Source organism: Haemorhous mexicanus, chromosome 4, assembly GCF_027477595.1.
Source record: "Haemorhous mexicanus isolate bHaeMex1 chromosome 4, bHaeMex1.pri, whole genome shotgun sequence".
Taxonomy (NCBI): Eukaryota; Metazoa; Chordata; class Aves; order Passeriformes; family Fringillidae; genus Haemorhous; species Haemorhous mexicanus.
The window spans coordinates 33,893,932-33,915,311 of NC_082344.1; the positions used below are offsets into that span (position 1 = coordinate 33,893,932).

Sequence of the window (21,380 nt, forward strand, 5' to 3'; positions counted from 1 at the left end):
CTATTTCAGACTAGCTCTTTAACTGATGAAAGGAGTTTTTTCCCCTCTTTGATGATACTTTCCCTTTCTTTCTCCTTCCACCTTCTTTCCCCGTAGGTGTTTACAGAATTACATTCCAGCCCATAGCTTAACCCTTTCTTGCCCCGTGTGCCGCCAGACCTCCATTCTGCCAGAGAAAGGGGTTTCTGCACTCCAGAACAACTTCTTTATCACCAACCTGATGGATGTCCTGCAGCGAACGCCGGACAACAGCATTGAGGAGTCCTCCATCTTGGAGACTGTCACTGCTGTTGCTGCAGGCAAACCACTCTCCTGCCCCAATCATGATGGAAATGTAAGTGAGATGGCCTCCTGTGCTGTGTGCAGGTATTGATATGTGCTGACTTGTCTGGGTTTCATGGATGTCTTTTTCTAAAGAGAAAGCAGAGGAAATGGATTCACACTATTTCTTTGATTTTATAATAAATCAACAAAACACAAATGATTCTTCAAATTAACTCAAATGCTTTTAGTGGAGCATCTTGAAGTAGTCAGGATGTTATTTTATCTTTCCAGTCATTGGGATGATGATGTCTTTTGGCACATTTGGTCAGAAATATTGTCCTGCAAGTACTGAACCTTGTGCCTTTACTTCTTTGGGTTGGGTTTCCTTAGCCCTTGTACTTGTAGCATCAGCTGTTGCTGTGGGTACCTGTGTGTCTGTCTGGCAATATCCTTATGAGTTTTACTGACCTGCACACTGGGGCAGTACCAAAAGGTATGTGAACATATTAACATAGAGCCAAATAAAAGTGAGTCCTGGCTTAGGATGCTTTGGATCAGCACAGGATAGAAACAGAGCGCTTCTGTTTATCTGCAGTGTTTTGTGGATCTCTCATATCAGTTCTTGGAGGCTGCTTTGTTTTTTCCTCCATCTACTCTTTTTACCTAGCATGTCCTCACACACATCCTCAAATCATATCAGTATATTCATTGGCAAGTACCCCCAGCTGAGTTAATATTCACAGATTACTGCAAGGACAGCTCTAACTCTGCTTACTTCACAATTTTCAGTGTTAACCTGCAGTAACTTCATGATAGGCATATGAGCTTCTGACTCAAAGCTAAGCTTATGCAAATACATAAGTAGAGACTGCAAAACTCAGCAATGTTGTATTGTAAACTGAATGTTGTGCTCCTATGCAAGCCAAGAAACACATGTTAGTAGTTTAAGACAATTTCTGGGGACTGTTTTATTTGATACTCAGTGTAGGTAACATTGGTCGTATAAGAGTAGTTCAGCTTATAGGTAGTGATTACTGTAATAGAGGAATAGCTCAGTTCCTCCTCTGTTGGAATTAGGTGGACTTGTAGAATGATGTTGGACTCTCTGATTAATGAATAACTGGTGTAACTTTTTAAAATGTGTTCTTTACTAATGTGTGTGTAGTGGTTACTGATTAATGCAGTCCTAGTTTTTGTTTGCATTTTATTTGCTTTCTTTAAAACGAATCATAGTTGTTTTCTGACGTAGCCATTCTGATAGGACCCATTTGATTGAGAAATGCAGAAAAAGGTCAAAATTAAGGTGTTATTTCTTTTGTATCCTAAACTATCAGCTGGTTATTCTTTGGGTATGTTTAAAAAAACCTGGCTTGTCTACAATCAAAAACATGCCACCTTATACCTCTTTAATAACTCCTTTATAGGGAAAGGTGCATTTATAAGTCCTCTAAACCAACTTGGCTTGCCTTGAAACATAGCATGCCATTTAGGGTGTCCAGTAGTGTGTGATGGGAACATCCTCTCGCTTCAGTAGGTATCTGGGAGGGTTGGGGATAGCCTGAGGGTGGCTCCAATTTAAAGTTTTGTGAAGCTAAGAAATGAAAATCTAAGTGAACATATTAGTACTTGTGATGGGAGGAGCTGAGTTAAGATTTGGGGAGAGTTGCTTGAGGCTGGCTAGGTGGGTCTGGCTTCAAGGGTGCACAGGGCAAGGTGCCGGGCACCTTAAGCCTCACTGAGGAAATGGAATTATGCTGGCTTCATAGGTTCAGGACACAAGTGTCACTATAGGACACAAAATAACACCACACACACACACTGTTGTTCTCAAGGTAGAACGGGAAGTTTATTTTCTGACTCTTAACATTTTTAGATTTCCAAAAGTGACAGTGGGTTGGAGGGTGACAGTACCACCTCTCCAGTGACACTGGACAAACTAACAGTCCATCAAATTTCTCCTCCTCCGTGAAAGAATGCAAAACAATAAGTTATTTACAGAAAGTATGTGAGAAAGGTCATGACAAGAATGTAAACATCAGAAGGCTTAGAAAATCTTAAAAAATCGGGGCAACACACAAGAGCACTCTGTGGCAAGTAGGTTAGATATTAGGAAATATCTAAAACATTGTAATCCAGAATGTCTTCCCTGGAATGTGATTCCCAGGGCAGTGGTCACAGCACCAAGCCTGCCAGAGTTCAAGAAGCATTTGGACAATGCTTTTAGGCACACAGTGTGACTCTTGGGGTGGTCCTTGGCAGGGGCAGGAGTTGGATTTTGATGATCCTTGTAGGTCCCTTCCAGCTCAGGGTATTCTATGATTCTAAGTGCCTGGCTGCTAGTAACTTTACTGGGGGCTTCAGGAAGTGAAAAAGGATTGAGCTGGCAGCCGGAGGAGAATGCCTTTACAGAACCAGCAGTCATTCTGCACTAAATCCACCTGCCATTAATTTTTATATATTGCTTCAAGTAGGGTCAGACCCATTGTATTTTTACTATTTGCATCAAATATATTTCTTTTAAATAGTACCAGTTTTTCTTCATATTAGCTTGGAAATAAGTTTCTGATTAAACAAGTTTTTTCAATCATTTTAGCCATCCTGGACTCAAACCTCTCTGACTAAAATGAGATAGAAACTGATGCAGAAATACTTTCTCATTTGCTTGCTTGTCTCCTTGTAACTTAGCCTTCCTCAGGCCATGTAGATTAGATACTTTCCTTTCCCAGCTGGTCCCCTATTCCCATCACTCATATTTTCCATGTGTGTATGTTTACTTTATTCCTTCTGTGCAAATCCTCCCATCCTCTGTTGTGGCATCTTTGTTCTGTGTGTTCTTATGAAGAATGAAACTTAGTTTGTGGTATCTTAATGCGAAAGATCTTAATACAAAAGACAGTTACCTGTGCCTGAACTATAAAAAAATGCTTTCTCATTTTGATCCAGTGTGGAGCACAAGTGGATCTTGTTAAATCAGGGTAATAGGGCACATATGGAACTTTTGAACCTATGAGAAGATTCTTGTCTTCTACCTACACATTAAAATAAGATTGGCTTTATTCTCAGCTGTGAAACACCTGCAGCTCTTGTGTATAAAAGCATTCTGGATTTGAAACATTGATCTACAATCATTTAGGGGCAGATACAGAAGCCAGGGCAGGGAAGGCTATGAAATTCTAATTCCATTGTATGTAATGAGTTGTGTAGCCTCTGAAATGTCTGTATTTGAGTTTTGTTTGAATTTGAACTGAAAACCAGCTCAGAGTAGGGGATCCATATTTTTACAGTGTAGAAGGTGGGACAGTGTATCTTCTGTCTCTAGAGTGTAACAAGAGAGGATACACAGTATTCAATTAAACACTTTTAACAAGAGAGAATGCCTTATCTCTGACTAGCATTTTCTCATCAGATGATAGCATAGCTTGGCAACTTCACAGGCATAAGATCTTGCTTATAAAAACACTTCCTGAACTTGTGGAGCTGTTGCTTACTGGCTGTATGCTTCTCTTAGAAAAAGAAAAAATCAGTATCCTTGGTATTCTGATGAAGTGACTTCATATCTTACCTTTTAAACCCTTGCTTTTTCTCCTCACCTCTGTACTTCCCACCATGTCACTTACTCATGTATTCCATTAAAGTGTAATATGTGGGTAGGGCAAAAGCTGTGACTAGGGAGGGAGAAAAATACACATTCTAAATTTGATTAGGTAGCTCAGAAGTGCCCTCAGGTAATTCAAACTTACATTCCTCAGAAAACCAAAGCACACAAAGTTAAGGTGCACTCTAGCCCTGGGACAGAGGAATTAAGCATGTGTGTGTGACAGGAGGAAGGTGGGTAGCAAAGAGCTGACTCATCCTTTTTCTGTAGACTGCTCTTTTAATTCAAACAAACAGAAAGCAGAGGATGAGCAATGTGATTTTTCAAATATGGTTTTAGAGAAGAGGGGCTTGTGATTGGTGAGACATTTTTCCTCAAGACCTGAACTTTGAAGGGCTGGAATTAGTGTGTCTTGGCTTTGTGAAATTTAGTTCAGAAGTACCTGGATCCTTGATTATGCAATTTTAAAAGTTTCTGTAAATTCATTTGAATTACAGTAGTGAAGATGCCTATGGGTCTCTAGTTACATCAGTGTAATGAAATACGCTGGTCTGGTTTAAGATAGGAATTACTGGATGGGATTTCAGAACCAGTGGGTATTAATTCACCTTTCATTACAGCTGATGGGAATGTTCTTGTTGAATTTGGTGGAAATACAGCTGAAGCCAGTGCTGGATGCTACAGTAGTATATCCTGCCCAAGAGTTCTCTAGAATTTGGAAAGTAGAGGCAAATGTCCTTTTCTGAGATATTTTGTAAGGCAAACCTGTCATAATGAAAAATTTTTTGGGAGATTCACAAAATGTGGTGCTCACATTGGGCATGGAGGGGAGAAATGAAAAGTCAGTGATACTTGTCTGTCTGTAGGTAGAAATCAGTCTTGCCTTATCAAGAGATGCTAGAAAAAAATCTTAGGAAATCAGCCTATCTAGACAGTTGAAGCTTGAATAGTATTATTAGGTTTTCCTTCTCCTTCATCTATGCACAATACAAAAATTATAGTGGGAAATGAAAGCTGCTTCTCTCGAAACATTTTGAATTTGAGTCAAAGAAAACTATTTCTATATAGAGATTCACATTAGTTCTTTGTGATGTGTTTGCTATTATTGTTTGAACTTCTGTCTTTCCCTGATGCTTGAATAAAGAGGAAGAAAGTTTTTTAGGCTGAAAACCTTAATGCCAATGAGATGCTTCCTTTCTTCTATACGTGGCTGCAAATATAATGATGTTTATTGTGGGGTGGTCAGTAGGAAACAGAAATCCTAAATTGTTCTAGTCATTGTATCCAAAGATAAAAATACCGAATAAATAAAGGCCTTGTTGAAATGTCTTGAACCTAAGCATTAAATTATTAAGAGGCAGAAAGCTGAATTTTGGACACTCATGCAAAAGAAATGAATTAATTTTTTTGGCCATATAAGAAGATTTCAGATTTTCCTATTAAAATATTATTCCTTTTGGCTGCTTCTGATTGCAGGCTTTTGAAGCCTTTGAAAAGTACTTAAATCCTAAACTCTGTTTTACTGATTGCCTGTATGCACTGTAAGAATGCATCACATCACAGTGCCTACCAAAGTAACTATCAGGCCTTGGAGATCTACTACAATGAGACTGCTAAATTCACAGCGACTGGAGTTGTGTTCATGAGGGTTGACATTGTTTTGAAGGTCTACTTTTTTTTCCTGTTGCTGATCAATTTGATGTTACACAGGTTATTTGGATCAACTTTTAAATTTTTTCACATACATGAGAGAAACATGAGTGGCTCACATGAGTGGCTGACAAATGACTAAACCCTCACTGCGTGTGAATCCCATATCTTGTGAATTGAGATAAGACAGAAGAATGGGAATAAGACAGAAAGGAGCTTATCAGAGGAAAATCCCTATTAATGCTAACAGCCATGTGCAAAACATGGTCATTGCTTCCCTCTCCTTAATTCTCAAGATGCCTTGCAGCAGACTGGTGATGTTACAAATCCCTCTGTTCACCTGAAAACAGATGATTCTACACAACCATCTCATCAACCAACAATTCCAGCACAACCATTTTTGTGCAAGATGTCTGAGTGCCAGAAGCATCAGCTGAATTATTCAAGATTCTGATGCTATGCTCTGAATGCAAAAGAGCTGCCAATGTCTTGCTTTGAAGCATATACTACAAACTTCCTTATATACTTTTTAATAAGCCTAAAAGGCTTTGTGCCCAAGGACTTACTAACTGTGAAAGAAAGTCTCATGCCGAATTTGCATATATGTGCATTATTTTGACTAACATGTGATTTTGGGCAGAGGACTTCTCTGTTTCTTTCCCTTCATGAATACATTCAGAATTTGAGTTATCTATTACATGTAAAGATCAGTTTTTATCTCTAAAGAGCATCTTGTTGGGTACTTAAGAGGTTGAAACAATCTCCTCCTCTTTCAAGTGTGGATCAGCATTCCAATTACAATCTCAGATATGAGGTTTTAATGGTTTTAAGGGATTAGTAATGGGATATGGAGATTTTTCCTTGCAGCAAGTGGATTCATTTAGGGTGCTTTCCTCTAGCAAATAAACTTGTTGTTTGGTGATTTCCATTGAGTTTGTGTTTCAAGAGTGACCCTGTTAAGAAAAACAGCCTAAGTTTAAAGTTTTCTTTAGCAGACCCATTGGGAAGACTAAGGATTGAGTTAGTGAGGGTGGTTGAATGCCTGGTTTTTTTGAGTTGTTTCATGGAGTCCATAAGAGAAACACCATAACTTACTATTACACAGTACAAAGATGATGTTAGGACCAGCAATGATGTCCAGTGTTTTTCACAGGCTGCTGTTCTGACACTTTATGATAGAATAAAATGCTTTTAAATTAGCATCTTGATATAAAATATGTAAGAATAACTGCCATCTTTTAGGCGGTAAATTATTGGTGCAGAAGAAAACAGAAGCTTTGTCTCAGAGCTTGGCTAATAAACGAGTTCAAGACTCAGTAAGATGTGTTTTGAGTTGTGTTCCTGCTGCCATGTTTGAGTGCAGAGTTGTGCACTTTTCCAGGTGATGGAGTTTTACTGCCAGTCCTGTGAGACAGCCATGTGCCGGGAGTGCACCGAGGGAGAACATGCAGAGCATCCCACGGTACCACTCAAGGATGTGGTGGAACAACACAAGGCTTCCCTCCAAGTGCAATTGGATGCTGTCAACAAAAGGTATGAATACTCCACTGACTGTTTTCCATTTTCAGTTTTATCACTGGTTTCCTGTGCTGACTGAGATAGATGTTTTAATATGCTGGTTCCATGAGTATTTACCTAGGAAACGGGGATAGTGAGGCTAGCAAAAGGACAAAAAAATCCATTGAGTGGGATGTACTGAGGGGTTAGCAAAAAGAGCAGAAGATTCCTATCTGTCTTTCACAAATCAGAGGCCATTAGAAATGCAAGTTGTGCAAAGAAGGGGCATAAAATGCTAAGGAGGAAACTACTGTCCAGTCATGAATTTAATGGTAGTTAAATAATGCTGGTTGTTAAAAAAACTACCACTATGGTGGCAAAATGGCTTAAAAAAAAAAGAAAAAGTGGGATAAATCCAGTTATATCTTCTCAAGCAGATATACAGCATAAAGGACAGAGGACCAAGGACTCATTGTTGGCAATGCCTGAAGTCTAATGGATTTGCACAGGGGAGGACTGGCTTAGCCTTATTTTATCAGACCAGACCCACTGTGTGGTTATAAAAGGAATGAACTTACTTCTGGGAAATGACCAAATTTAAAGACATCTGCTGATGAGAGGGTTTAATCAAACGATACCAGGGCAAGGGCCAATGTTTAATGACTCTTTGTAATTTAATTCCTCCCTCAGGCTTCCAGAGATTGACTCAGCACTTCATTTTATATCTGAAATCATACACCAGTTAACCAACCAAAAGGCTAGCATTGTAGATGACATTCATTCCACTTTTGATGAACTCCAGAAGACTCTAAATGTGCGAAAGAGCGTGCTGCTCATGGAGCTGGAAGTGAATTATGGCCTTAAACACAAAGTAAGATGCATGTTTTGTTTCAATGAAAAGCTGTTAATTTAATCAGCCAGTTTTTACAAATGATGCAGGACTCTGGTTTGACAAATCATGTCTGAGATCCAGAGAACTTTGTTTTCCTGGAATCAGGTGCTGCAGAGCCTTGCTTGTGGTTGCTCAGCCGTATAGGATGGGCAGGAAGATACAGGCCAAAAAATTTGTCCTGAAGAACTGAGTAAGGCTGCCCGTTTTGCTTCAAAGCATTCTTTTCCTTTCCAGTGCTTAGTAACCTATTTACTGTTAGATGTCACCTGTTGGAATACAAAAAGATTAGAAGGACATCTCACTTTCTTAGGGGAATGAGGAGAGTAACAGATTGCAGAGCTGTATTCATTCTTTTACTTCCTATCTGGATGATTGATTCTGGGGGTTTTCCCCCTGTATTGTAGACCAAGCTTCAGAGGAAGAAAACAGAAACCTGTTTTTTTACAATGGAGAGCCTGTAGCCTGGTGGGTGGAGATTTTGTTGAGGATTAATAGGTCTGAATCAGGATAATTAATGAATTTAGTCCTTATTTTCCTGTACATCAGTTCTCTGCTTTATAGAGAAAGATTTCTCCATGAAAGTTGCCTTTAAAAGAAAATACCATCAAAAACTGGAGTTTCAAGAGTGCCATTACTGACCAGCTTGAGCATCTCCAGATGTCTGAAGTGGAGGAATACTGCATTTCTGGATGTAGAATAGGCTTGAAAACATCATTAGAAAGGTGCTGAACTGCTGAGCCTGTGGAAATGGAGGAGTTCTAACATATGCACAAGATACATACTTTTAGGAACATAGGGAGCCCAAAACCATTGGGGCACAGAATTTAGTCATCTCCATAGCTAAGCAGCAGCTTACAGAAGTTTGAACATCAATATTGTCAACTTAGATTCCAGGTTCATCTAAATGTATTCAAGATGTCACACTTACTTCCATAGCAAGCAAATATATTCTGTATCTCTACAAAGTCTACACAAAATAGAATATGGTGTGAAATTATTTTATTGCTGTTTAAAGAGCTTTAGTATATTTTAATAACTGTGAGCATTAGAGAATCAAATTTTTATGAAGTTGTACATAAGCAGTAAAAGAGGCATCTACCCTGTTTGTATAAAACCTCCCAACTGAAATTGGATTTTATTTTTGAATGGCTAGTAGTCCTGCAAAATACAATCATTCTGATCATATACTTTTTAAAAAATGAAAAAAATTAAAGGGCTGTCCTTCACTAAGCAAATGTTGGGAGTTCAGTTTATTGTCCAATGGACTAAAAGAGTGTAAGATGTGAAATACTCTATGTGCATTTTAAATATCATTTCTGTTAGGATTTAATATTTTCCATTTTTGTAATGAAAGAAAACTGTCTTAAGAAAGGTATTGATTTTAAAACATAGCTGGAAATTGTCTTTCTTTTAGTTTGTGGCCTGTTATCTGAAGCATATGGGGGTTTCGTCATCCTGGGACCTTGTTGGCGATACTCTCTTTTAACTTATGTCTTTGAATGAAGACCAGATTAGTAATGCCTTGTATTGCATCCTGAGAAGTTTCTATGTGCTTAGAAAAGCAGATGACTTGAAGTTTCAGAGTAGTCTTGAAATTTGTTCATTCTAAAAGATTTTGTGTTGCTATCACTTTTCTTTATCAGTAACACATGAGCCTGGATTTTCTCCAGTGGATAAAAAGCTTAAAGCTTAGGAAAATTCAGAAAAAAATACCTTTAGAATTCACTGTCATTACATAGTATGTCTCAGCAAGGGAAGAATATTACATAGAATATTTCAATAAATACATCCAGTCTTTAAGTTGACTTTACATCAATTGAAATGTTTCAAAAATATTTACTTTACAGTGATGGTCAACAAAATAACTTCTCTAATTCACTGTCTTGTCTGTGCCATAGTTCTTCCATGTAGGAAAAACATAGCAACTGTGTGACTAGATACTTTCATTTGGGGATTTTATCAGTGGAGATTGTGGGGGGCAGCTGCAATGTTATCTTGACTATCATGAATGTCTCTGCTAGGTTGTTATAATTCAGGGATCTGTTTCCAATTCATTGAAAAATTGGGTTTTTTAAAAAAATTGTTAGCCCTGTTCCCAGCCCACACCTAGCAATTTTGAGGTCAATACTGTTTTAAGGATTTTAGACTGAGGGCCAGAACTGACCCTATAATAGAGGCTCTTTCATAGTCTTAAATATTGGGTGGCCACTTGCTGCCCACCAACATTTTTGGCTACTCAATCCAACTCTTTCCACTATCTGCAACCCATTTTGTATATTTTCCTTTCTGGTCTGCTGAAAGGTAGGAATCAATTTACCTTCTGCTAGGGAGATTTTTCCTTTCTTCACTTATTTAGTTCAGGAATCCCTCTTTTCCTCAGGATGGATGTGCATCCAGGTCTTGAGGCCTTCTTGTCCATCTCCATAGAGGATTAACTCCCAGATTCCCTTGGCTGTGAGGAAACAGTATCAAGAAGTTTCTTGCAGCCTCTCTTATTAATGGACCTGATGACTCCAAAATATCTCTGCTTCTGTGAACATAATTTAGTTCCAGTAATTGTCTCATTAACTGTGACTGCTGAGAGTTAGATGGAGCAGGGTTCAAACTTCTACATTTGTTGCAGGGTTTTTGCTCAAAAAATACCAAAACTGAACAACAACAACAACCCAAAACAAAACAGAAAAAAAACCGAAACAAAACCAAAAAAACCAAAACCAAACAAGACAAGATAGGTGGGGCAATAATTCAATCTAGTGTGACAGTAGGTCTGTAAAGTCTTGAATCCCCAAACCAGGGTATTTTTTTTGTGTTGCAACATTGTATTTCAAGTACAGGTTGGCGATCAGTTTGCTACTTCTTCTAAAATGAATGTTTAAATTAAACTCTAAAATAAGACATTATAAATTTGGTGCCTACAAAGACCTTTAGATGCTACATCTTTCTGGGATAGCTCTTGTAACATGATGCTAATCTGTGTTTGGTAATGCACACAGGTCCTCCAGGCACAGCTGGATACCTTACTAGAAGGACAGGAAAGCATTAAAAGCTGCAGCAACTTTACAGCCCAAGCCCTCAACCATGGCACTGAAACAGAAGTTCTGCTGGTGAAGAAGCAGATGAGTGACAAGCTGAACGAACTGGCCGAGCGGGACTTCCCACTGCAGCCCCGAGAAAATGATCAGTTGGACTTTATAGTGGAAACAGAAGGCCTGAAGAAGTCCATTCACAACCTGGGGACTATTTTAACCACCAACGCTGTTGCCTCTGAAACAGTTGCCACCGGTGAGGGACTGAGGCAGACGGTGATCGGACAGCCCATGTCTGTTACCATCACAACCAAGGACAAGGATGGGGAGCTCTGTAAATCTGGGAATGCTTACCTCACTGCTGAACTGAGCACGCCTGATGGGAGTGTAGCGGACGGCGAAATACTTGACAACAAAAACGGCACTTACGAATTTTTGTATACTGTTCAGAAAGAAGGGGACTTTACTTTGTCACTGAGACTTTATGATCAACATATCAAGGGCAGCCCGTTCAAACTTAAAGTGGTCAGGTCAGCAGATGTGTCTCCTACCACTGAAGGGGTTAAGAGACGTGTTAAATCTCCAGGCAGTGGTCATGTGAAGCAGAAAGCTGTAAAAAGACCTGCGAGCATGTACAGCACTGGCAAAAGAAAAGAGAATCCCATTGAAGACGATTTGATCTTCAGAATAGGTAGGTGATTTGGCTGCCTGTTGACATACTTAAAAATAGTTCAGGGAAACTGAATGAAAAAGTTTAGTTATTGTAAAGCTAAAGTTGTAAGTAGAGCAACCTGATAATACCATTAGACCTCTTGACTTTTGTTTATATCTACGTTTTGGAAGTACACACTTCGAAAATAGTTTGCAGCAAATATTCAATTGGGATTTCATTTGAGAAATGCATACACTTGATTTGGGATATTTTAAAAATTGTTAGTATTCATATTACAAAGCTTTTGATACAGATTAAAGTAATTTCAGCTTCTGTATCCCTTGATTCTAGTGAGCATTTCTGGCTCCACTGCCAAATAGTGATAGGGTTTTGTTGGTAGTAGTGCTGTTTGTTAGGTGAGGGTTTTTTTTTTTAACTACTCTCTCTAACACACCATAGACTCTAGAAGTCTTAAATGTTTTCCAGGAAGTGCAGAGCCTTTTAGTTCTGTTGTGATGCAGACATGACTATGTGCTTTATTTCTGAGTTCTACCTTCTCCCCTTCTTCACCACTCAAAACAGGAAGATGTATTTTATTAGAACAAGAGCTATGCAATTTCAGAGCTTTTGCTCCATGAAATCTCTTGGAGTGTCCTCATTTGGGATATATGGATCACTATTTTATAGAAAAAACAGTTGAGAGGAATATTTTGTGTTCAGTTTTCAGCCACTCATTTCACAGAATGACTCTGCATAGAGATATTCCTCTGGGCTTCTGTGGGCTTATGTATGCATTGTCTGAAAGGTCACAGCTGTAATGCTCTAGGGTTTTACATTCTTCCAAAATATGCAAAATTATTGAGACAGGTAAAACTTTGATGTTTTCACAAGGATTGCTTTAATGGAGTTAATTTACTTCTAGTTTCAGCTCACTTTAAAAAGTTAAGGTTTGGTTCATTTGTTGATGTGGTAATGTAACGCTTATCACTGTTCTCCAACACTACTGTGCATCTCTGTTTTGAACACATTGTTGAATTTCTCCAATGGCTCTTGCCAAATCTGGATCTGTATTTCTAACTGGCTAAGATAAATCTTCTATTTGGCCTGCCAGAAGCTCGTACAGCTGCGTTGGAGAATCACACTGTAATATTCCTCTGGGCATCCAAGTCAGTGGAGTGTGCTGTTGTATGTATGCTGATGTATGGGCTTTTATGCACAAGTAAATTGATCAGCTGCTAGCAGGGGATTGTTCTCCTGCTAGTATTAACAAGAGATAGCATAATACAACATTAGTGCATTTTGTCCATGGGGGTGTGTGCATTGTATCTTCTGCCAATGATGTGTTATTTGTGGCTTTTAAAATGCCATGTGGATCTCTTCAGACATTCCATGGTCAAATTATTGACTATGCATTCATACATTCGTGTAATTTATTATTTACAAGGGCAGAGTATTTTCTGCAATCTCTTTTTCTCTCTCAATAATTTATATCCTGAACTTATTATTCTTTTTAAACAGGTGTAATCTCTAAGAGTGTGTCCATGCAGATCTGTGTAGGATGTCTTTAGTCTATACAAATGCAAACAAGAATGTTCTTATGATAATCTAGAAAATAATTGTTGCCCAATGGTTTTGCTACCTCTGCAACTAAAACTGGTAGGAAGCACTAAAGTGAGAGGGAAGTCTTTCTTTCATTACCCTGCTTTTGTGTCTTAGACACATGCTGAGCAGAGGTGAGGGGTGTTCACAGTGTAATCCCACCAGTGCCACTTCCACCTCCCCTGGTAAATCTCTTCCACGTCCTTCAAAGAAGGATTGAGAGGCATGGTTGTCATCAGTTGCTCTGTCCAGGATCCCACGTTGTGTTCTAGCTCTGCCATGCTGCACTGTGTGTATTTTTTCCCTTCTGGCACTTTTCGCGACTGGGTTCTTTGACACCATTTAGCAGTAGTGGTGCTATTTCCCACTTTAACTGCTTTTTTCTCTTCATTTACTTATATTTGGAATTGGCATCAGATACAGCCAGATGGAGAGTTGGCCCTCTGCTAGAAAGTTCAATTTTCCAATTTTCCTTTTCCTCAGACTGTTTAGTTGTCTGTTCAGTCATGTAACTGAGCATCTAAGTTTAGCTGGTACATTAACGTGAAAAAAAAAAAATTGCCTTTAACAGAACTTCTGTCAGCCTCCTTACTAGGTGTGAATGTCATCTTCTGGTCTGTTATAAATGCTGAAAGCAAATAGAAGCCTTACTGTGAATTTATTCCACATTTAAAAAAAAATCACAAACAAGGTCTATGTAATCATAGCTTTAGTACAGTTTAAAAGCAGGCTTAGAGGGAGAAAAGGGACTCTTGATCGGGCATTTCACAGAATCACGAAAGAAATAAGGTTGGAAGGGCCAACATTGGATCATCTGGTCCAGCCTTCCTGCTGTAGAAATAGGAATGCCTAATAATGGAAAAATAGACTGTCCTTTTCCTATTTATTAGCTTCAATCCCTCTGATGCTCATTGTGAGCTCTACGGGGTTGTGATGGTCAGTATGGAATTTTGCCAGGCCTCCACTGCATTGCATTGCAGTCATACCTGTACTGGACAGGGAGGGAAGAGCTCTGGATTCCACATTACTGGCAAAGCCCCCAGTGTAGTTCGAATGTGCTGACAACAGAGACCTGGCCTGGATTTGGCTCTTGTTATTTGAGGTTTGGCTGCTGTGGCGGCAAAGAATTTCTGATATGTGCTTACCCCTAGGTTTGTGCACACCTGTCTGTGGTGACAGAGGCTCTGCTGCAGGAGCAGGGCTTGGAGGTGATCTTGGCCAAGCTTTTAGGGGCAGATGCTGTGTAAAGCAAATTAACACAGACCATCTTCACTACCAACAGTGTGTGGGCATATCTGCCAGAGTTCCTACTGAATTATTAATTCCTCTTTAAAGGTTATAAACAATGTGCTTCAACAACAGACTGACTTATTTTAAAACTTATTTGGGAACTTGAATTAGAAAGTTATTTCTAATAAGAATCACACTGGTTATTTGGGAACTTGAATTAGAAAGACTGACATTCATTGTACAGCAAACAGATAGGGTTAACAATTCAGTGCAGTTTTACTACAGAGAATTTTGTGCTTCAGCTGCATCTATTATGAGAGGGGACATCACAGCCTCATAATGTGTAAGATTTGACTAAATATCTTTTGGCACTCTGAGAAAAAAAGAAAGGAAGCTGGGAAAAAAGAAAACTCCTTGATGCCTGTCTATGCAGTATGTATGTAGACCTTTCCATGCTGTCTAGATTTGCCCTTTTTTTTTCTGTACCACATATGAAGGAGTACAAGAAGAATCACTTGAAGTGCTGTAGGCAGGAAAGAAATGGTACCTACACAACAGGTTATGGCCACTCACAACCTCTTAAGTCTTCCCAATAATCTGTAATATTTCTGCAGTTTGATTTTGTCTCTCTGAATCTATTCCCTTCCTGCTGGAGGCACTGACATGTTTTTCTTTGTGTTTTAGGAAGCTGGGGAATCTAGGTTAGCAAGCAGGGGGGTTGTTATTCATATTAGTAAAACTTGGAAAGCAAAAAACACTCCTCTTACTATGAGCATCAAAAATATACATTATACAAGTTTGTTCAGATTCCCACGACTTAAAGAGCAGATTCTTATTACAGTTATGTGATGTTATTTTTAACATCTCCTGTCAGTGTTAATGGGCTTTTAGATTATTTTTTTCTTCTTTTTGGTGAGACTCAGTATAACATCTATTGTTCAAGAGTAAAAGATTGGAAGTATGAAGCATTTTATGTGTGCTGGAATCATCTTGAGCAGAAAATGCACACTTTCTCTGTTGAAAGCTAAATTAATTGTTTTGTGCAGGCTATGTTCAGTAATTCCAGAAGGAATTAGATAGGGTTAAAACAAATATGATCATTACCTGTATACAAAAATGGTATAAAAGTAGATATTCCACAGGCTACAGATCTGCTTCCCAATAACTGGGTTCAGTCTTCTCCTTTTGAAATCTCTGTTTTTCTCAGTCCCCAGCAGCTTGCAGTAAAATCTCTGTCTTTTCCTCCTTTGTGCCCTGCAGTAGCTCAGAACAGCAGGGAGATAAAGCTGGGAAACGATGGGCACAAAAAATGCAGGCTTTCATCTGTTAACCAGGCTGCTTGGGAAACTCTGGAATGAGGTTCCTACTGGTTCCAGCCCTGTGCAATTGAAATAGAGGTGCCTCCCTAGGCTAAGGAGAGATGGGTGACTGCCCATGATGGAGAGAAGACAAAACATGAAATGCCTTGATACAGAGGAGTAGTATCTTGCAGTAAAAGATTTGCTGAAGACTCTCTCTTGGGCAGGTATGTTCATAAGGAAGGAATTTCTGCTTACAGAGGAGAGCTATCATCCTTAGGTACTGCAGAGTCAGTAGCAAAAGCCTGCTTTTCCAGAGGCTGACATGCTTTCCTACAGGCTTTCCTCTCATCATCTGAAATGCTTGTGCTTGGCTTCAGATCTCTGCTGGCATAGTGAATTATTCAAAATGGAAAGTTCAAAGTTATCTGATTTCCTCTTGAACATACATTTGGAAGTAAGCTTTCTTCTGCAGAGGAATTTCTGCCATTGCAGAGGGGACTGTCCAAGGGCCTGTATGCAGATTAGGAGCTAGGTAATAGGTTTAATAGCTGCAAAGTGCTAATTACAAGGACATTGCATGGAGCTGAACTTCATCTACACACTGTGCTAATATATTGCTATTTCTTAAACTTACTGTGAAACGTGACTGTGACATTCCTGGGTAATTTCTTCAGTTTTTCCTTTGATGTGTATTTACAAGGTTCCACTGAAGAACGCTCTGAGTAGCTTTTTATATAGGTGTCTCTTATCTTGAAAAACAAAATTCCTTGACTTTCAAGAACATTTTTCTAAGGCTAAAGAACATACATTCCATAAAGTTTGTGTTAGTTAGTTCCAGATGCTCTAGCTTATGCCTCCTCTTTTCTAACAAATGTTTCCCCTTTACTCTCAGTAGTAAAAGGAATGTTTCTCTTTTTTCATCCATTCTCTTTGGCTAAGAAGCAAGAAGGAAACTTATCATTAGCATATGGTGGAAAAAAATTGCTGCATGCATCCCTCAGGCACTGCTTATTAAAAGAATAAACAGAAATGGCTGAAGTATGGGTAATGTAATTGGTATGTAACTCACTATTCCCTGAATATGTACTTTTCCCTTGCAGTACAAAAACTGAGAAGCATTTGCCTTTTTTTAGAGGATGAAGCGGGTGGAGTTGAAGAAAATAAGTCTTGAAACAAAGGAACATTCCTGCAGCATTGAGTGCAGAGAAATTAAATGTTACTTGTTAGCTAGTGACAGGAAATATGCATCCCACAGCCATCACCAAAGAAGAAAGAAGGGTTGTTACAAGCATTCACATCCCCGATGAAAGCTAAATACAAATTAGAGCTGATATATATGTCTTAAATTAGGCATCACAGTCAGAATAGTTTGAATCACTGCACTCCAGAATATTTTGGACTGACTAAAATGAAATACAAGTTTTTCAGTTAAAACCGTATATTGGAACCAATTAATGCCAGATACACACCCAGTGAATGCTTGTAAAAATATTTCCCAAGGAAAAACAGCACTGTATCCATGTCTTGGAAAGGACAGCATATAGAGTTGGTGGTTGTTTGCTGAGCTTTTTTTGTTTTGTTTCAGGATTCCTTCATTTATTATGAATATCCTTGGAGTCCAAGATCATAGCTGGAGTATTTTCTAAGGACCCCTGAGCCTCCTTCACAAACAAATCAGGAATTTGGTTCCTGTTCCTGTGTTCCAGGTGTATTTTGGACCAGCCACTTTGGAGCTGATCTTTTAAAGACACCAGTTTGCTCTGTGATTCCCCATGGAATGTCTCAGAACAAACATCTAATAAACCACCTAAACTTAATGAACTTTTGTGGAAAATTGACATTTTACAACTCCTTATCACCTCAAGCCACTGGGCAAAAGACTTACAGTTCTATGTAACACACAAGTGCATTTATCCTGGGTTAAAATGAGACTTGTGTGTGTGAGGACACTGCTTTATTAGAACAATCCAAGGTCTCTCCAGAAGCATTCAGTCTCCAGGTGTTGGTCTTTATTGGCCTACAAGTCCCATTTGTTCAAAGTTAGTTCTTCAACTGCATTTTCCTGCTAAGGGAATCTTTGAAGCCTATGACTACAAACTATAAATGAGGGAATAGGAAACATCACTGTCTTGAAAGAGCTCCATCCCAAGTGATATGTTCTATCCCACCTTTGTGATTTCACTAAGGAAACTTAGCTAAAGCCGCGTCATCTGTCCAGGTTCTTATCTTAGCCCCCCCCTCGTATGTTCCCATGTACTTACCCTTTCAGTAGAATAAAAATCTGCAGTTTAAAAGAGTCTATTGCTTATGTAAAAACCTTTTACTGTTTCCCTCATGCAAGAGGCAATTTGTGAGCACTGATTTAGGAAGGCTGAAGAGGCAATTAATGCCTCTGATGGGGGCTTGGGTGACACATGCTGAAGAGTGAGAATGGTCCCTTAACCAATCCTGTCTTGTCAGTAGAATTGTGTATCTGTTACTGAGAGGGTTCTTTGAAGTTGTAGCAGTGAGAAGAACTCTTCAAAATAGAAATCCTTTGATCAGAAATGTAATAATTGCGTGTGTTGGCATTTGGGTCCTAACTGATTAGTCCTGTCTAACCTGATTTCTTATGTGCTTTGTGTTCAATTTTAGGCACCAAAGGAAGAAACAAAGGGGAATTTACAAATCTTCAAGGTGTAGCTGCATCTACAAATGGAAAAATATTAATAGCAGACAGTAACAACCAGTGTGTGCAGGTATGAGAATATTTCAGTGTTTTTCTCCTTGCCCCCACACCTCTCCCTTTTTTGTAGTCTCAGAAAGACACGTTTTGTACAATTCAGTCAGATGTAGAAAATACAAGGGAAACTTAATTTATTATCCATTTACTTTCCATCTTCTTGACCTCCAGCTATCTTTTTCAGATCTATACTATATCTAGTATATCATCAGAGTTTATTTCCCTTCCTTATGATTTGGCAATGAATGAAAAAATAAGTTGTGCAATAATCTGGAAAAATGCCCTTCTGTAAACATAATTTTACATTGTAAATTTTATTACTCTCATGTTTTCAAATGTAAATCTAGAGCATGGTGCCACAATTATAATTTTGTAAGAAGTACAAATAGAAAAAAAAAGCATATAGATATAATTTTTAAGTGGCTTTTAGTCTATTTAACTGACTTCTCTTTCTGATATCAAAATCAAATCTTTTCTGTGGTAACACCCTGACACCCATAATTTCTTGGTTTCTGTAAAGAAATGTGAAAATCAAGCTATAATTTTTCTTTTCCTTGCCATCTATCTTTTTTACCATTACCAATTTGTCATCACTCTCTAGGCTGCCCATGTGGTAGCAATGAACACGGCGGCAGCAGCAGCGTGTCGCTTGCTCTTGTATGGGAGAACCAGCAAGCCACATGCTGTGAGAACTCATTTCCAGGCTTTTTCAAAGAGACAGAATCAAATATTCATCAGCACCCTCATGCTTTGTAATATGCAGCCTCTTCAGAGGAACTTCAGTGTCTAGTTACCTGGCTTGGGGACACAACCAGTGGACATATTCCTGTGGTTTCTACAGACTTAGCACTCAGTGCCTCATTTCTAGTAAGGGAATAATACCATCCTCTCCCCGTTGTGAGACATACTGTGAAGCTAATTAATTAATGTTTGAGTTCACTGAAAAAACAGTGCAATGAGATTTTCTTTTTTTTTTTTTTTTGAATTTAGGGTCTTCTAAAATTAGATATATCACTTTCAAATATGGACTGTGTAAAAGTGGTTCACGTTCCCAACTCTCTTCCTGATTATAGTGCTGATTAGTGACTTGCTAAAATCTAAGCTCCAAGAAATAGGTGATGGTCATATGTGGACATAATTTTAAAATTCCTGTTTTCTATTACAGATATTTTCCAATGATGGTCAGTTCAAAAGCCGTTTTGGCATACGAGGAAGGTCTCCTGGCCAGCTGCAGCGGCCAACAGGAGTGGCTGTGCATCCCAGTGGTGACATCATTATTGCAGACTATGATAACAAATGGGTTAGCATATTCTCATCAGATGGAAAATTTAAGGTACAAGTTACTATGTGAACTCTCCTGAGCTTTCTTGGTCTTACAAAGGAATGCAAAGTAACATTATTTTTCAAGAAACTACATCGTTTGGCTGTAGCTTAGTCTAAATTCCATTGTTGTGATGTGGAAACCAACTGGCCCAGCCACATGGTATAATTAATAGGAGGAGATCACAGCAGTAATGCTAATGTTACACCAAGCAGAGACAACATGTTCCATACTGGGTGCTTAGATGCCTTTCTATAACTTATGGTTGAGGACAGCAATTGCCAGCAAGGCTCGTTGGACTAGCTCAACAACCTTCACATCATTAGTACTCTGATTCTACAGAAGGGTGTGTGCAGATACATGTACACACACAGACAAAGACAAAATCTTACAAGGAGTACAGGAAGCTCTTCAGTGACATATGGAGGAGGAAAAGAAGGTAGCAGACTGATGATGACTTCCTCTTTTATTCCATACTTCTCAGCAAATATAGTGTATAATTTATGTATGATCCTGTTGGTAATAAAAGCAAGGAAGGGTAACCCAGGGTGTTGTTTCAGTGCTACAGCATAGACAGGTGTTCTAGTTGGTTTGTTGTGCACTGAAAAAACTGAAAGACAGTAATGATGTTGTAGGTTTCAGAAATCAGAAATTCTGAGGAAAACAACTTCATATTTTCATAGCAACTCTGATCCCTTTAATGGGAATAAAACGAGACAGCAGCTACTACACTACATTGATGATTTCCAACCTGCAACATTTATTTTGCTTGGGTTCAGGTGCAGTTCTAGACAGAATTAAAAGTTTCCTCTACTTGGTGCTGTTCTCTGAATGCATGATACCAAGTCTGGTGATACACAGTAGAGAGAGCCACCTCTGGCAGAGGTTAGCTGTACTCACTGGTCATAGGGATAATAGACCTGCAGAGAAATTTCTACCATAGTTATCAAGTTCTGGAGTCCTGCATTGGGCAGGTATGGCCTGTTTGGCTAATCTTCTGGCAGCCTAGTGGCCAAAAAGCTCAGATTCTGAGCTGCTCGTGTGTGCAGCAAGAAATGGCCTTTCTCTGAATTGTCTTTGCAAAGTGACAAATACAAATAGGCAATTGTACTTGCGTAGTCCTCAGTGACCTCCATTTGAGAAATTGGTGTGTACACTTCTAGAAGAATCCAGATCATGTATAGACTTCAAGCTAAAGCAAAACAATACTGAATTGCAGTGCAAGTGTTAAAAAAATACACATTGTTTGCATTTGCAGAGAGGATGTGATTTTAGTTGTCAAGTAATTTTGAAAACTTACAGCTACACAGGAAAACCTTGGTTTTGGCTGAAGTTCTTAAATGAAATGAAAACATCAAAACAAACCCAAAGAAATATGTAATTTAGTTAAGAATCCAAATATTCTGATTATCCTAGGTGTGTTTTAAATAATTATTAACAGCACTAATGTGAACTGGACACAGAACATGGAGGGCTTGTTTTCCTGCCTTCTTAAAATATGCTGTAAATCCAACATTTTGGATGGTGCCAGCTCTGGAGGAAAAAGCTCTGGAGAAGCCAGGACACTATGTGTGATATACTACCAGAAGGGAGACAGGTATTGGAAAAAATTAATTATTAATGTAGTTCCT

At 38.8% G+C, this 21,380-nt stretch overlaps 1 protein-coding gene across 6 annotated transcripts in view; it reads left to right on the forward strand.

Moving 5' to 3' along the window:
- The window catches only part of TRIM2 (tripartite motif containing 2), a 110,629-nt gene that overhangs the window by 74,328 nt on the left and 14,921 nt on the right, over positions 1-21,380 (forward strand). For all 6 annotated transcript variants that reach the window (XM_059844398.1, XM_059844400.1, XM_059844399.1 and 3 more), the window contains 6 exons: positions 97-334; positions 6,891-7,042; positions 7,697-7,877; positions 10,892-11,615; positions 18,341-18,444; positions 19,594-19,761. In XM_059844398.1, coding sequence (XP_059700381.1) covers positions 97-334; positions 6,891-7,042; positions 7,697-7,877; positions 10,892-11,615; positions 18,341-18,444; positions 19,594-19,761 — 1,567 coding nt within the window. The remainder of the gene's footprint in view (positions 1-96; positions 335-6,890; positions 7,043-7,696; positions 7,878-10,891; positions 11,616-18,340; positions 18,445-19,593; positions 19,762-21,380) is intronic.